Below are 16,608 nucleotides of genomic sequence, written 5' to 3' on the forward strand. Positions count from 1 at the left end.
CAAATAACTCCCGATGCAGGGATCTGAAACGGAAGAGAAAATGCTGGAAATTCTCAGCAAGTCTGGCAGCATCTGTAGGGAGAGAAAAGAGCTAACGTTTTGAGTCCGATGACTCTTTGTCCTTAAGTGGAAAAAAAACAATTGGGTACTCTAAATTTTTTTTAAAAGAATCGTCAGAATTGAGAAGTTGCAAGGATGTCATATCCTGCACAGCTGGGAAGCAATCATCTGAGTTGAATGAAGCTCAGTTAGTTTATTTTTGAAATTCTTGATTCGATTACAACATTGAATCTCATTCCTTATGTTAAACTTGTTTTGCCGAATCGCCAAAGCTCGTCCACTGTTGACAAGAACACAAGAAATAGGAGCAGGAATAGAACATATGGTCTATTGAGCTTCCTCCGCTATTCAATATGATCTTAGGCTTCAATTCCACTTCCCCGTCCATTCCCCAAATCCCATGATTCCTTGAGAGACCAAACATTTGGCTATCCCACCCTTGGGTGTATTGAATAAAGGAGTATCCACATCCCTTTGGAGCAGCAAATTCCAAAGATTCACAAACCTATGAGTCAAGTAATTTCCCCAAGGCACGAGTCAGGAATGTGATGGTTGTCACTGCAGGAGTTCTTCAGGGTTGTATCCTAGGCCCAACCATCTTCAGCTGCTTCATTAATGACCTTCTTTCCATCATTAGGTCAAAAGTGGGGATGTTGACTGATGATTGCATAATGTTTAGCACCATTTGCAACTCCTCAGATATTGAAGCAGTCCATATCCAAATGCAGCAAGTCCTGGGCAATATCCAGACTTGGGCTGACATGCGCCAAGTAACATTTGCGCCACACAAGTGCCAGGCAATGAACATCTCTAACAAGAGAGAATCTAACCATTGCCCCATGACATTCAATGACATTACCATCGCTGAATCCCCCACTACCATCATTCTGGAGGGGGGGGGGGGGGGGTTACCATTGTCCTGGCCTCAACTAGATTAGCCATAAAAATACTGTGGCTACAGCAGCAGGTCAGAGGCTGGGAATCCTGTGGTGAGTAATTCACCTCCTGAACCGCACAATGCGGTTGGTAGATCATGCCCAGTGTCTGTGGGTTTCTCCCCAGAATCTCCCGAGATGATTGTAACATGGGAAATTCCAGACTCCACTCCCAAAAATACCCATTCAAATCTTCTCTCTGTTTAGCAATGCTCAATAATAATGGTTTTCATTTCGAAGTTCAGACCGAGTTTTCCAAATGGCACTTTCAAGCAAAGCTTCTGCTCTACTTTTAACAGCGAATCCAGTCCAGGATTTTACATCAACCCCTTTAGAAAACTGTTCTCAATTGCTTCAACTCTGAATTCTCAGTGGCTTCAACCATATTAAAGTGGCTTCAAATGTCCCATTTACCTCTAAAATCTGCTGCCCCACTGCAAATCTAGTTACTTTAATTGTCTCTTTAACTCGGAATTTAAAACTTTGTTTACTCTTCCTTCAATTCTTTTGTTAAATACATTGGTCTCTTTTAACTTAAGTCGTCTTAGACATTCTGCTGCAATTGCCTGGTTATCTGGATTATAACTTGTACTTTAGGAAGCCATCCTGTTCAGTTTTCTGGCAGGCTTGAGAGATATTCACTCCTGAGGTCCTGTCTCCAATTGTCAACAAATTCATCCAAAACCAAAACTTTTTTTTTTTTTTACCCTTACACGGGCTACCAGTTGCTAAGCAACCCCTGCTAGTTCTATTTATTCTTCACGCCGTAGCCCTCTCTTAAGCACAACAGAAACACAGTTGGAACTTAAACCTACCCCTACACATACCCCCACACCTTTGTCCAGCATGAATCTATCCATAGGATTTACCATTTCAGGCACAAAGACATTAAATCAAACACGCTTAAAGCAATACCTTAGCTCTAAAGTTTACCAATATAAACATAAATCCCTTAAAACTATCTTTGTTTTCCTAACACCAGTGATTCTCACGTCCCATAAGAGTGAATAAAAATAATATACCCTGTGGTGGTGAGTCCAGATTCTTGCCATTCTTTGGGTGTAGAAGTTTCTTCTGAATTCCCTGTTGCGTTTGTTGATGACTGTCTCATATTGATAGCCTCTCGTTATGGTGAGAGCCATTATAAACTGCTAGCTTGACAAAGTTTTAACAGGCTGTTGTATCTACTGATGTTACCCTGTTTATAAAGTTTATTTTGTTCTTGTATTTCTCAAACAGGCACTTATGAAACAGGATAACTTGGATGCTTACAATGAGAAAGATCCGTATAAAACAGACGATCCTCGTGAGGATGATGACGATAACGACGATAATGACAACTCTATTGAGGCAGAACCATTTTCTTTGGAAAGGGAAGAGGTTTTGCCACCACCCATTCCACATCCAAACACCGAACGATTATCACTCCCAAAGGGACTGCCTTGGGCACCAAAAGTAAGGTGAGAAATTTCTGCTAATTATTTGTTGGATGGGTCTATTTAGACTGTCACAGCTTGTGTGGCAAAGAATTCCACAGGTTTACCATCTTTGGGTGTAGAAGTTTCTCATCTCAGTCCGAAATAGCTTACCCTGTATCCTGAGACTGTGACCCCTTGTTCCAACAACCCCCCAGCCAGAAGAAGCAATATCCCTATATCCAGTATGTCCAGCCCTGACAGAATTTTGTACATTTCAATGAGATTCCTTCTGATTCTTCTCAATTCTGTAGATTCTAGAAGATGACAACCCAAGGATTCACTAATTCCCTGGCCTTTAGCACCCTGGGATGTAGCTTCCTGGGATGTTGCTTATCAGGCTCTGAGGAGCTATTGGCTTTCAGTCTTATTGATTTCTCCAGTATTTTTTTCGGTAATCCTAATTTCCGTCTCACTAGATCTTTGGTTCCTTAACATTTCTGTGAAGTTATTTGTGTCTTGCACCATGAAAACAGATCTAAAGCAGTTGTTTAATTGCCCTGCCACATCCTTATTATAAATTATCCTATTTTGACCGATAAGGGACCTATATTTGTCTTCACTAATCTTTTTATATACTGATGGAAACTTTTAGTAATTTTTCTGTTCTTTACAACTTTAATTTCTTACTCTTATTTTTTTTCCCTCTTATCAATCTTTTGGTCCTCCATTGCTGAATTCTGAACTGTTCCCAAACCTCAGAGTTGCTACATTTTCTTTTTTTTTTTTAAATAATTTTTATTGAAGAAATTTTTCAAAATACAAACACATTTTCAAGCAACTTTATATGACTCTTTTAATCTAATACTATCTTTAATTTCTATTGTAAGCCATGGTTGGGCTGCTTTTGGTGTGCTTTTGTGCCAGGAAAGAATCTATAACTGTTGTAATGTATACATTTGTTCCTTAAATATTAGCCATTTCCTATCTACCTTCAGGTAGAAGTTCCCCAACCTCTTAGCCAACTGGCGTCTCACACCTTCATGGTTCCTTTTGTTTAGATATGGGATCCTAATTTCAGATTGGACTTCTTCCACTTTTCATCTTACTGAAGAATTCTGTCATGCTATTTTCACTGTTCCCGAAAACACCCTGCACAACAAGATTATTAATTAACATTTCTCATTGCACATTATCAAATCTAAACTATCGTATTCCCATACGTTTTCTCGATGTACTAGTCTAAAATTCTATCTCTTACACACTCCGGGAATTCATCTGCCACAGTACTGTTGCTGATTTGATTTGACCAATCAAATGTAGATTAAAGCCACGCATGATTACTGTAGCACCCTTGTCACATGTATATCATTTCCTGTTTAATGCCTTCCCCTAATATACCACTACTGTTTGGTGACTTATAGACAACTTTCATTAATGTTTTACTCCCCTTGTTGCTTCTTAGCTCCACCCAGACTGCTTCTACATGTAGATATTCTGAAAAATATTCTCTCTCACTATTACACTAATTTCATCCTTAACTAACAACGTCACCTGACTTTCCATTTTGCCTGTCTTTTCCTAAATATCAAGTGCCTTTGGATATTCAGTTCCTAGCCTTGGTCACCCTGCAGCTATGTCTCCAGCGTGTCTACCAATTTGCATTGTTAGTTCATCTATCTTATTGCAAATGCTGCGTGCGTTTAGATACAGTACCTTTGGACTTGTCTTTTTAACATTTTTACACATCATTTTTTTGTACTACAGCCTTATTTGCTGCTCGCCTTTCTTTTCTCTGCCTCCTACATTTCTGTCATGGCACAGTGGTTAGAACTGCTGCCTCACAGTGCCAGGGACCCGGCCTTTGGTGATTGTCTGTGTGTTGTTTGCAGATTCTCCCCGTGTCTGCGTGAGTTTCCACCAGGTGCTCCGGTTTCCTCCCACAGTCCAAAGATGTGCAGGTTAGATCCAGCCATGCTAAATTGCCCCTTAGTATCCATGAGTGTGCATGTTAGCTGGGTTTACGGGGATAGGGCCGTGGAGTGGGCCTAGGTAGGGTGCTCTTTCAGAGGGTCAGTGCAGACTCAATGGGCCGAATGGCCTTCTACACGTAGCAATTTTATGGTTCTATGGTCTTTCAGTTCTATCTTTGTTTCCCTCTCTTGTGTCTCATCTTCCTCATAATCAGTCCCAATGCCTCAGGAGTCCATTTATCTCCAGCTACATTTTAATCTAGTCTATTCGTCTATTCCTGCTCTCGCTAGCATGTGGCACTGGAAGTAATTGTGCGATTGATACCTCAGAGGTCCTGCTTGTTAGTTTATTTCCTAGCACTCTATATCCTGCTTTCAGGACTTTATCCCTCTTTTTATCTGTGTCGTTGGTACCAACCCTCCCCTTTCAGAATGTCCTGCAGCTGCTCATCCTGTACATCCTTGACCCGGGCACCAGGGAGGCAACATATCATCCTGGTGTCACGTCTGTGGCCACAAATGTTTGCCTATTCACCTGACAATAGAATTCCCTAACACTGTTGCACTATTGGTCCTGGACCTTGGTGCCGCAAGGCAGCAGTGCTAACCATTGCACCACCGTGCTGCCCTATGACCACATATCCTGTCTGCTCATCTATTTTCCTCATCAAAGTGCAGCATGAGGCAACCTGGAATAGTGAGTTGGAAATGATGGAGGAACCAGCAATTTCTCCTCGATTTTGTTACACTGTGCACAGCCTTTTCAATTAAATTTGCAGGAATTCTACTTCTTATTTGGTCTGGTCCCACATTTAAAGGGGATAATTTATCTCTCGTGTTGATGTGCAGCCACACACGTGAAGCATACAGGGAACATTGAAATTATGTTGATAAAATTGTAATTAAAAATTGTGCATAGTTACCAAATACGAACAATAATAGTTTTAATTTTTGCTCACAGATATCTTTAGTGGAATCTTGAATCATTTCAATTTCGTAAAGTTTGTGCCAAAACTCTTAGCATCCTTCTGTTAGATTTTGCCCCTGTGATAATGCAGAACTTCTGTCTTCACAGAGAAAAAGACATTGAAATGTTTTTGGAATCCAGCAGGAGTAAATTCATTGGCTATACTTTAGGAAAGTAAGTATCCAATTCTGTTGTCCAATTGCTCATCATTCCTTTTGCTTTTCAGTGTGTTTATTTTTGAGTTTTTGTGGGATAAAAATGAATTTTACCTGACAGCTGAAGAAGTAAATTGTGGTGGTTCTATTGCAATAACTTGGCACATGTCCCTAAGTGCTACTTATTTCTGACAGTGTTCCTTGATAGCTACGGCAGTGAGCAATTGTTCAGCCTTTCCACTCTTAACAATCGATACCTGGATATGAAAAGTGTTGTAGAATTTTATACCTTATTAATATTTTTGCAATTTTAAAGATGTTTTATGCTCATGAAGATTAGGCATGGTGAGATATCTAAAATTAGTACATTGCATTTCATGCACTGAGCATCAGCATCCAACATTCAAGTCAGTGATACAGTATTTGGATGCAAAATAGTTTCTTCTTCCTTAAAGAAATGCCTAACCCCAACCCCAACCGTATTTTCTCATCCACATCAATCCTTCTTGGGATTGTAGAAGGATATATGCTGAGGAGCTCAATGGATCATTAACCCCATCTTTACTACTTATCAAGAAACCATCTGGTTTCTACCTTCCTTTGCAGGGCTCCGTTTGAATGGTTGAAAAGCAAAGTACTGTGGATGCTGTAAATTCGAAATTAAACAGAATATGCTGGAAAAAACTGAGATGGTTAGGACTAGATCCCAAACAGTTTGCAATTTGTAAAACTGTGAGGAAAGGACACTTCACCCCATGAGTGATTATACTGGCCAGTAGAGTATCTTGTATATGAAAACAAACTTTAATTTTGACACATTAACACCAAAGAAATAGCTTTACAATTAACAGTTAAACAGTTCTTACATGAAAGGAAAACCTTTAACTTATGCCCTAAATCTTCACTATACATATTCCAACCAAGCAACCCAATACAGTTCAAATGCCACTTGTAAATAAAGTTAACAAAACAGGTTTACTTGCTGTTCTCAGTGCAGAGACTTTGGAGGGAGACCCTTTCAGGAACAGACTGAAAATCCTCTGTCTTGTCAGACTCAAATCCAGTGGCAAAACTACAGACAGACCCGGCTCTTCCCCCCCCCCCCCCAATTAATTCTGTAAGATGTCCCATGACCTGCTTAGCTAGGACAAAACACCATCCCTCAAATTCTCTCCACTGCAGGGAACTGTCCAAATATAAACAATATTCCATTATCCGTCTATAAGTAAACAAGTAAATGGTTAGAATCAATAATTACATGTGACACCTTAATTGCAGCTTTGATAGACACACTGCCTGCATGTCTTTTAGTCCAGGGTTTTTAATAACAATACTACAATAAAATATATTGCACAATAATATCCTACCTTCATCACAGCAGCATCTATATAGTTACTGGTTCAGGTCTGTGACTTTCATCAGAACTGGGAAAAGTTAGAAATGTTGAGCAAGGGGTGGGTGGGACAAAGACAAAATGAAGGTTTGTCAAAAGATAGAAGACAGATTAGATTGAATGACAGAAAAATTAATTTTCCAGAGTCAAAGGGAATGGAGATGGGGCAAGAAAATAAACAAAGTAATAAAAATGGGCCCAGAGCAGATCTGCTGCTGGCTGAAAAAAATCCAAAACCAGCAAAGAAAAAAACAAAATGGTTCACATTCTGAAATTGTTGAACTCAACGTTAAGTCCAGAAGGCTGTAAAGTGTTGATCCTGAAGCTTGCGTTGATTTCCACTGTAACAGTGCGCCAAGCCAAGGACACAGATGTCAGCGTGTGAGCAAGGTGGAGAATTCAAATGACAGGCCTTGGAAGGTCAAGATCATGCTTGTGACAGAATGAGAATGTTCCACAAAGCGTTAACCCAATCTGCATTTGGTATCTCCCCCCCCCCCCCCCCCCCAACGTAGAGGAGACCACTTCGTGAGCAGAGAATATAGTAGACTAGATTGAAAGAAATACACAGAAATTGCTGTGTCAATTGTGGTCCAATTTTCTGTATTAACTCCTCAGAAAACTAAAGGTAGGATGAAGTCAAAGGGTCAGTTTATTTGCACACGCTCAAATGTGGGAGGAGGGTATCAGCTTTGTCTTCTTTGCACTCGTATAGTAAAAGAGGGAAAGAGAAAAGAAAAACAGGGCAAAGATGACAGAGAAAATAATTATTCTTTCCTGTGAGTCCAATGATGTATCCCTTCACGAGATCCGCAAGCTGAACCCCAATGCTGTACAATTCACTTTTCCAATAGAGTTGACTTCACATGAAAAGTTAGGAACGCAGAAATGAATCAACCTTGCAGGAGAGGATGCAGAAATTCCACTCCAAACTGTATAGATGGGGGTCAGGTATTCTATCTGGTCAGAGGGGCTTTTTCTGTGTTGCTGCTTTTAGATGTTGAAATGGCACACTTGAATTTTCAGTACACCAAGGTAATATAACTGGTTCCACCAGAATCCATCTGCCCTGCACATCTTTGGGTTGTGGGGGTGAGACCCACGCGACATGGGGAGAATGTCCAAAGTCCACATGGACAGTGACCTGGGGGCCGGGATCGAACCCGGGTCCTTGGGCTGTGTGGCAGCAATGCTAACAACTGCACTACTGTGTTGTCCTGTGCCTATTCAGAGATAATGAGGCGCAAGGTTTTGCAAAACTTTTGTTCAAGGATCAAAGTCTGCGCAGTTGACACCAATGTCAACTTTCTTTCTCGCCAACTAAGCTAAACCCCCCTCCCTCCCCAAGCACAGTTATCAGAGACAAGTATGCTTTCATTTGGGAAGGCATGGGTTAATCGAGGAGAGCCTGCATGGATGGCAAATTTTGCCTGTCATTTTTAATTTGTTCATTTATGTGGCCATTATTGCCTTTGCCTCATTAAACTTCAGTAAGAAGTCTTACAACACCAGGTTAAAGTCCAACAGGTTTGTTTCAAACACGAGCTTTCGGAGCGCTCCGAAAGCTCGTGTTTGAAACAAACCTGTTGGACTTTAACCTTGTGTTGTAAGACTTCTTACTGTGCTCACCCCAGACCAATGCCGGCATCTCCACATCATCATTAAACTTCAGGTGGTGTTTGTGAGCTTTCATGAACCTTTGTAATCCATGTGCTGTAGGAATACCCACAGTACTGTGTGGAAGAGAGTTGACTAAATTGTGAGGCAACAGAGAACGTTGATGTAGGAGTACAGCAGATATTTTAAATGTGGACTTTCAAAGTCAGCAGAGTGGAATGCAGGAGCATTATTTAAGAAGATTGAGCCATGGAGTAAGGAGAAATTAATATGGAATTGATTCAGTGACACAAAGTAAATGTGATGGATGGATGTTTTTTCATACTTTGCGATAGGTTTTCCCAGGGGTTAATTTTCATAAATAACCTCTACTCTGGTTTAAAGAGAAGCATTATAAAGTTTTAAGAAAGAGCAGCATGGTGGCGCAATGGTTGGCATTGCTGCCTCACGGTGCTTAGGTCCCAGGTTCGATCCCGGCTCTGGGTCACTGTCCGTGTGGAGTTTGCACATTCTCCCCGTGTTTGTGTGGGTTTCACCCCCACAACCCAAAGATGTGCAGGGTAGGTGAATTGGCTAAGATAAATGCCCCTAAATTGGAAAAAATGAGTTGAATACTCTAAATTTATTTTAAAAATCACAATTTAAGAAGGGAAAGAGAGAGAAAACCAGGAACTACAGACCTGTTAGCTTGACATCACTGTTAGGGAATATGCTGGAATCCGTGAGAAAGGATGTGATAAATAGATACTTGGACAATCATGATCTGGTTGGGCATAATCAGCATGAATTTACAAATGAGAAATCATGTTTGACGAACTTGTTAGTTTTTTTTGAAGATGTAACTCACAAAATAAAGGAGTCAATGGGCGTAGTATATTTGGATTTTCCGAGGCTTTTGATAAAGTCCCCCACAGGAGGTTAATTAGCAGAGTAAAAGCATATGGGATAGGAGGCACTATACTACAATGGATTAAGGATCGACTAACAGGCAGAAAATAGGGTAAAAATAAATGGGTCATTTGCGCTGGCAGGGTGTGGCTCGTGGGATACCTGGGCACTGCTGTTCACAATATAGATCAATGATTTGATGTGGGGACCAAATGTAATGTTTCCAAGTTTGTGGATGATACAAAGATAGGCGGACATATGGGTTGTGAGCAAAACACGACCGATGGAATATAATGTGGAAGAATGTGAGGTAATCCAGTCGAAGGAGCAGATGTGTAGAATATTTCCCAAATGGTAAGAAATTAGCAAGTGTAGTTATGAACAAGGACACCCAAGTCCCTTTGTACAAGTCACTGAAGGCTAACATGCAGTTGCAGCAAGTTATTAGGAAGGCTAATGGAATGTTAGCCTTTATTGTAAGAGGATTTGAGTACCGGAGTGGTGTGGTCTTGCTTCAGTTGAATAGGAGCTTGGTTGGGCTGCACCTGGAGCACTGTTTTGATTTTTTTCCCTCAGAAGAATATTATTGCCATAGAGGGAGTGCAATAAAGGTTCACCAGACTAGTTCCCCATGTGGTGGGACTGTATTATGAAGAGAGATTGGGCAAACTGGGCCTGTGTTCTCTCGAGTTTCAAAGAATTAGATATGATCACTTTAAGGAATAGACAGGGTAGATGCAGGTAAGATGTTTCCCATGATTAGGGCATCGAGGACTAGGCGGCACAATTTCAAAATAAGGGGGATGCCACTTATCACTGAGATGAGGATTCTGTACGCCAGAGGGCTGTGGAAGCTCAATCATTATGTATGTTTAAAGCAGATATTGATAAAATTTCTGATTAACAATATATAAAGCGTTGGGGGATAGTGGGTGTAAAAGGCATTTAAATATCTGATCAACCATGATCGTATTAAATGGCAAGCAGGTTTGATGGATTGAATGACCTACCTCTGTTCCAGTGTTCCACCATAATCTCCCAAAATATATATTTTTAAATGTCGCATCACAGTAGATTCAGAAGAATTATGGGGGACTTGCATTGGAAAGTGTCAGGTATAAATGCAAACACACCGGCGCCTTTAAACTTTTTTTTCTCTTTGCAGTGACACTGATACTGTTGTTGGATTACCACGGCCCATTCACGAAAGTATCAAAACCCTTAAGCAGGTAGGCGGGCAGCAGATACAGCTTTAAACCACCCAAGGCAACAGTTCCTCTGAAAAATTGTAAATGTCTTTTTGTACCAATTGTTTTCCATTTTGAATACGAAATTGTAGCAAGGAAATAGCCTTCAGATGTTTTGCCTTTTATCTCTTTTATGCATCAGAAAAAATGACCGTAGGCACTCGCACATCAATAACTTGCCCAAGTGCCTATTCTAATTGCTGTTACGCTCAATTGGTTCACTAATTTTATTGTGAAGGAAACCTGCCTTCCTTACTGAGTCTGGCTGTGCCCTCAAAGTAGGGTACTCCTCTCCAGTGCAATTATGGATGCGCAACAAAAATGCTGGCTTAGCCAGCAACTCTGTTAACTGCCCTTTCACGGGATGACAGTTTTATAAAATTATTTTAAGTAACCTCACAAAACACTCAGCCGATTCAGACCATTAGTTTGTATCTCACCTCCAGATTCTCAAAATCTTGTCCACATGGCATAAGTCAGGAGTGTCATGGAATACTCTCCGTAGAACCATAGAAATGATACAGCACAGAAGGGGCCATTCGGCCCATCTTGTCCGTGCCGACTTAAATATACCCAGTTGCTCTTTCTAATCCCATCTTTCTCAAAACGGCCCATAGCTTACGACAGTTGCCTGCTTGAGTGCAGCTCGAACAACTCTCAAAACGTTCAACACCATCCAGAGCAAAGCAGCCCACTTGATTGATACTCCATTTACTCTCTCCACCACTTTGCATAGTGGTAGCAGTGTGTACTGTCGACTTCTCTCATTTTAGGCAGTCCCTCAGAGACGAGGATGATTTGCTTGCTTCCCAGGTAAGTGAGAAGTGCAATGTGTGACCTGCAGTCTCTGCCACCAGTGGGACAGACGGTGGTTGGAGGAGTGGGTGGGTGGGAATCCTTGGTTAGCACATGTCCCTTTCGCTGCCAACGCTTAGCTTTAGTTTTCTCTCAGCGATGAAACCCTAGGTGTTTACCTCCTTCCTAGATGCTTTTTCTCAACTTTGGGATGTCTTGGATTCCCAGGTGTCGGTGAGGATGTTGCACTTCTTCATTGATACTTTGAGGGTGTCCTTGACTGTTTCCTCTACTCTTCTGGAGCTCACTTACCCTGCGAAGCTCCGAATAGAACACTTGTTTCGGGAATCACCTGTCAGGCATGCGGATGATGTGGCCCACCCAGTGGAGCTGATCTAACATGGTCTATGCTGGGGATATCATAGAATCAGTGCAGTGCAGTGCAGAAGGAGGCCATTCGGTCCACTGAGTCTGTACCGACCCTCTGAAAGAGCACCATACCTATCCCCACCCTATCCCTGTAACCCAATATCCCCACCTAACCTTTTTTGGACACTAAGGGGCAATTTAGCATGGCCAATCCACTTAACCTGTACATCTTTGGACTGTGGGAGGAAACCGGAGCACCCGGAGGAAATTTATTTTCTGGAGGAAACCCACGCAGGCACGGGGAGAACGTGCAGACTCCTCACAGACAGTGGCCCAAGGCTAAGATTGAACCCAGGCCCCTTGCGCTGGACCAGCCATATAGATACCTTGGTGAGATCATCTATTCTGCAGCAGCTAGCTCTTCAAAATCCCTCCGAAGCCTACAAAGCAGAAATCAGAAGAATTAAAAAATAAATAAAATAGTTTTTATTCAAGTTTTCACACATTTTTACCAACAAGAACAGAAAGAAATAAGAACAGTAACCCCCATACACAAATAATGTTAACAGAAATAATTAACATGAAAGCAAATATACACGCCGCCCACTCCAAACATCCCCCCCCCCCTCCCGGGTTGCTGCTGTTACTGACCATCACCTAACGCTCCGCCAGGAAGTCTAGAAACGGTTGCCACCGCTGGATGAACCCTTGCACCGACCCCCTTAAGGCAAATTTGACCCTCTCCAGTTTGATAAACCCAGCCATATTGTTGACCCAGGATTCTACGCCCGTGGGCCTCGCATCCTTCCACTGTAGAAGAATCCAGCGCCGGGCTACCGGTGACGCAAAGGCCAGAATACCGGCCTCTTGCACTCCCGGCTCCACTGCTACCCCAAATATTGCGAGCCCCCAGCCAGCTCAACCCTGGAACCAACCACCCTTGACAGTGTCTCCGCGACGCCCCTCCGAAAGCCCTCCAGCGCAGGGCATGCCCAGAACATGTGGGTTTGGTTTGCTGGGCTCCCTGAACACCTGACACACCTGCCCTCTCTCCCAAAGAACCGGCTCAGCCTTGCCCCAGGCATGTGCGCCCTATGCAGCACCTTAAATTGAATTAAGCTGAGCCTTGCGCAACAGGAAGAGGAATTCATCCTCCCCAGGGCATCCGCCCACGTCCCCTCATCGATCTCCTCTCCTAACTCCTCCTCCCACTTACCTTCCAGCTCTTCCACTGAGGCCTCCTCCCCCTCCTGCATCACTTGATGGGTTGCCGAAATCTCCCCTCTCCAACCCACGTCCCCGAGAGCACCCTGTCCTGAACCTCTCTTGACGGCAACAGTGGGAACTCCGTCACCTGCCGCCTGACAAACGTCCTTACCTGCATGTATCTGAAGGTGTTCCCCGGGGGGAGGCCAAACCTCCCCTCCAGCTCCCCCAGGGTTGCAAACTTCCCATCTACAAATAGGTCCCCCAACCGCCTAATACCTGCCCTGTGCCAGCTCAGAAACCCTCCGTCCATTCTCCCTGGGACAAACCGGTGGTTCCCCCATATCGGGGACCACACTGAAGCCCTCACCTCCCCCCATGCCGCCTCCATTGCTCCCAAATTTTGAGGGTAGCCGCCCACCGGGCTTGTAGTATACCTCGTTGGGGGAAGCGGTAGCGGCGCCGTCACCAGCACCTCCAGACTCGTGCCCACACAGGACGCCATCTCCAACCTCTTCCATGCCGCCCCTCTCCCTCCATTACCCACCTACGTATCATCGCCATGTTGGCGGCCCAGTAGTACCCACAGAGGTTAGGCAGAGCCAACGTCCCCCTATCCCTGCCCTGCTCCAGGAACACCCTTCTCACCCTCGGGGTCTTCTGCGCCCACACAAACCCCATAACGCTCCTATTGACCCGCCTGAAAAAAGCCTCAGGAATCAGGATAGGGAGGCACTGGAACAAGAACAAAAACCTCGGGAGCACCGTCATTTTGACTGACTGGACCCTGCCCGCTAGGGAGAGTGGCAGCACATCCCACCTCTTAAACTCCTCCTCCATCTGCTCCACCAGCCTCGTGAAGTTAAGCCTATGTAAGGCCCCCCAGCTACCTGTACTCCCAGGTACCTAATACTCCTCTCCGCCCTCTTCAGTGGGAGCTCACCAACCCCCCTCTCCTGGTCCCCTGGGTGCACTACGAACAGCTCACTCTTCCCCACATTGAGCTTATACCCGGAAAAATCCCCAAACTCCCGAAGGATCCTCATCACCTCCGGCATTCCCCCCACCGGGTCCGCCACGTACAACAGTGGGTCATCCGCGTATAATGACAGCCGATGCTCCTCCCCACCCCGCACTATCCCCCTCCAGTTCCTCGACTCCCTCAACGCCATGGCCAGGGGTTCAATCGCCAGCGCAAAGAGCAGGGGAGACAGGGGGCACCCCTGCCTCGTCCCCCGGTGCAGTCGGAAATACTCTGACCTCCTTCCGTTTGTAGCCACACTCGCCACTGGGGCCTCGTATAGCAGCCTCACCCACCTAACGAACCCCTCTCCAAACCCAAACCTTTTCAACACCTCCCATAGGTATCCCATTCCACCCTATCAAAGGCCTTCTCCGCATCCATCGCCGCCACTATCTCCGCCTTTAAGAGCCACCGTACATTAGCATTCAACTGCCTCCCTTTCACAAAACCCGTTCGATCCTCGTGTATGACCTGTGACACGGTGTCCTTAATCCTCATGGCGAATATCTTTGCCAGCAACTTTGCATCTACATTTAGGAGTGAAATCAGCCTATATGACCCACACTAGGGGATCCTTATCCCGCTTCAGGATCAGGGAGATCAGCGTCCTAGACATCGTCGGGGGCAGAGCCCCCCCTTCCCTTGCCTCGTTGAAGGTCCTAACTAGCAGCGGGCCCAGCAGGAACCCGTCTGGCCCCGGTGCCTTCCCCGTCTGCATGTTCCCTATCGCTTTGGCCAGCTCCTCCAGTCCAACTGGCGGCCCCAACCCTGCCACCTGCTCCTCCTCCACTCTCGGAAACCTCAGCTTGCCTAGGAAGCGATCCATCCCTCCCTCCTCCACTGGGGGCTCTGACCGGTACAGTTCCTCGTAGAAGCTCCTAAAGACCCCGTTGATGCCCGCCACGCTTCGTACTATGCTCCCTCTTCCGTCCCGAACTCCCCAGATCTCCCTAGCTGCCTCCCACTTCCGAAGCTTATGCGCCAGCATCCGACTCGCCTTTTCTCCATATTCATATACCACCCCCTGCGCTCTCCTCCACTGCGCCTCCGCTTTCCTGCTGATCAATAAATCAAACTCAGCTTGGAGGCTACGTCGCTTCCTCAGCTATCCCTCCTCTGGGGTCTCCGCGTACCTCCTATCTACCCTCACCATCTCCCCCACCAACCTCTCCCTCTCTCTCCTCTCCCCCCTCTCCTTGTGTGCCCTAATGGAGATCAGCTCCTCTCTAACCGCCGCCTTCAGTGCCTCCCAAACCACCCCAACTTGCACCTCCCCATTATATTAGTCTCCAGGTACCTATCTTTACACCTCCGGACCTGCCCGCTCGCCTCCTCGTCAGCCAGCAACCCCACCTCTAGACGCCACATCGGACGTTGGTCCCTCTCCTCCCCCAATTCAAGGTCCACCCAATGCGGAGCGTGATCTGAAATGAGTATTCTGCGTCCTCCACCCTGGGAATCAGCGCCCTGCCCAAGACAAAAAAGTCAATCCGGGAGTAAGCCTTGTGGACATGGGAGAAGAACGAGAATTCCCTAACCCCCGGCCTCGTAAATCTCCAGGGGTCCACCCCTCCCATCTGGTCCATGAACCCCCTCAACACCTTGGCTGCCGCCGGCCTCCTACCCGTCCTGGACCTGGAGCGATAAAGTGCCGGGTCCAGCACCGTGTTGAAATCCCCTCCCATTATTAGACCCCCTGTCTCAAGACATGGAATCCGGCCCAACATACGTCGCATGAAGCTCGCATCGTCCCAATGCGGTACACATTGACCAGCACCACCTGCTCCCCCTGAAGCTTGCCACTCACCATCACATACCTACCGCCCTTGTCCGCCACCACGCTCTACGCCACGAACGATACTCTCATCCCCACCAAAATCGCCACCCCCCGGTTTTTCGATTCTAAGCCCGAAAGGAACACTTGCCCTACCCACCCCTTTCTCAACCTTACCTGATCCACCACCCTTAGGTGCGTCTCCTAGAGCATGGCCACATCCGCCCTCAGCCCCTTCTGATGCGCGAATACCCGGGCTCTTTTGACCGGTCCATTCAGTCCCCTTACATTCCAGTTATCTGCCGGATCAGGGGGCTATTCACCTCCTCCCGCCGATCAGCCATAGCCCTTCCTAGACCGCGTCCCCCGCACGGTCCCTTCCCCACAGCGGCAGATCTCCGTCTCGACCCCCTCTGTCAACTCCAGCTCCCCCTGGCCCTTTCAGCAGCAACCCGGTACCCCCACTCTCCCTAGCTAGGTCCCCCCCTAGCTGTGTTGCTCCCCCCATTGTACTCCCGTGAGTTAGCTGATTCCCGCTGACCCCGGCCACTCCCGCCGCACCAATCCAGTGTAACACTGCCCCTCCCCTCCTTGCCCACGAACAGGCTCACCTCCTTCCCCTTCCGGTCCCAGCATGGGAAAAAGTCAGCGCTTCCCACTCGGCCGGCCCCGCCTCCTCTGGCCCAATCTCACTAGCCGCATCCCAGCCCCCCCCCCCCCCCCCCCCCCCCCCCCCCCCCCCCCCCCCCCCCATGAGGCCCCATCAACCCCTACCGACCATCAACCCCTC

The 16,608-nt window shown here is 45.9% G+C and overlaps 1 protein-coding gene across 2 annotated transcripts in view; it reads left to right on the top strand.

Annotated features, from left to right (window-relative positions):
* The window catches only part of strip1 (striatin interacting protein 1), a 100,759-nt gene that overhangs the window by 42,993 nt on the left and 41,158 nt on the right, over nucleotides 1–16,608 (top strand). For both annotated transcript variants that reach the window (XM_038819731.1, XM_038819732.1), the window contains exons 10-12: nucleotides 2,235–2,455; nucleotides 5,459–5,524; nucleotides 10,569–10,632. In XM_038819731.1, the coding sequence (XP_038675659.1) occupies nucleotides 2,235–2,455; nucleotides 5,459–5,524; nucleotides 10,569–10,632 (351 nt within the window). The remainder of the gene's footprint in view (nucleotides 1–2,234; nucleotides 2,456–5,458; nucleotides 5,525–10,568; nucleotides 10,633–16,608) is intronic.

The sequence above is a fragment of the Scyliorhinus canicula genome, chromosome 15 (genome assembly GCF_902713615.1).
Source record: "Scyliorhinus canicula chromosome 15, sScyCan1.1, whole genome shotgun sequence".
In the NCBI taxonomy this organism is placed as follows: domain Eukaryota; kingdom Metazoa; phylum Chordata; class Chondrichthyes; order Carcharhiniformes; family Scyliorhinidae; genus Scyliorhinus; species Scyliorhinus canicula.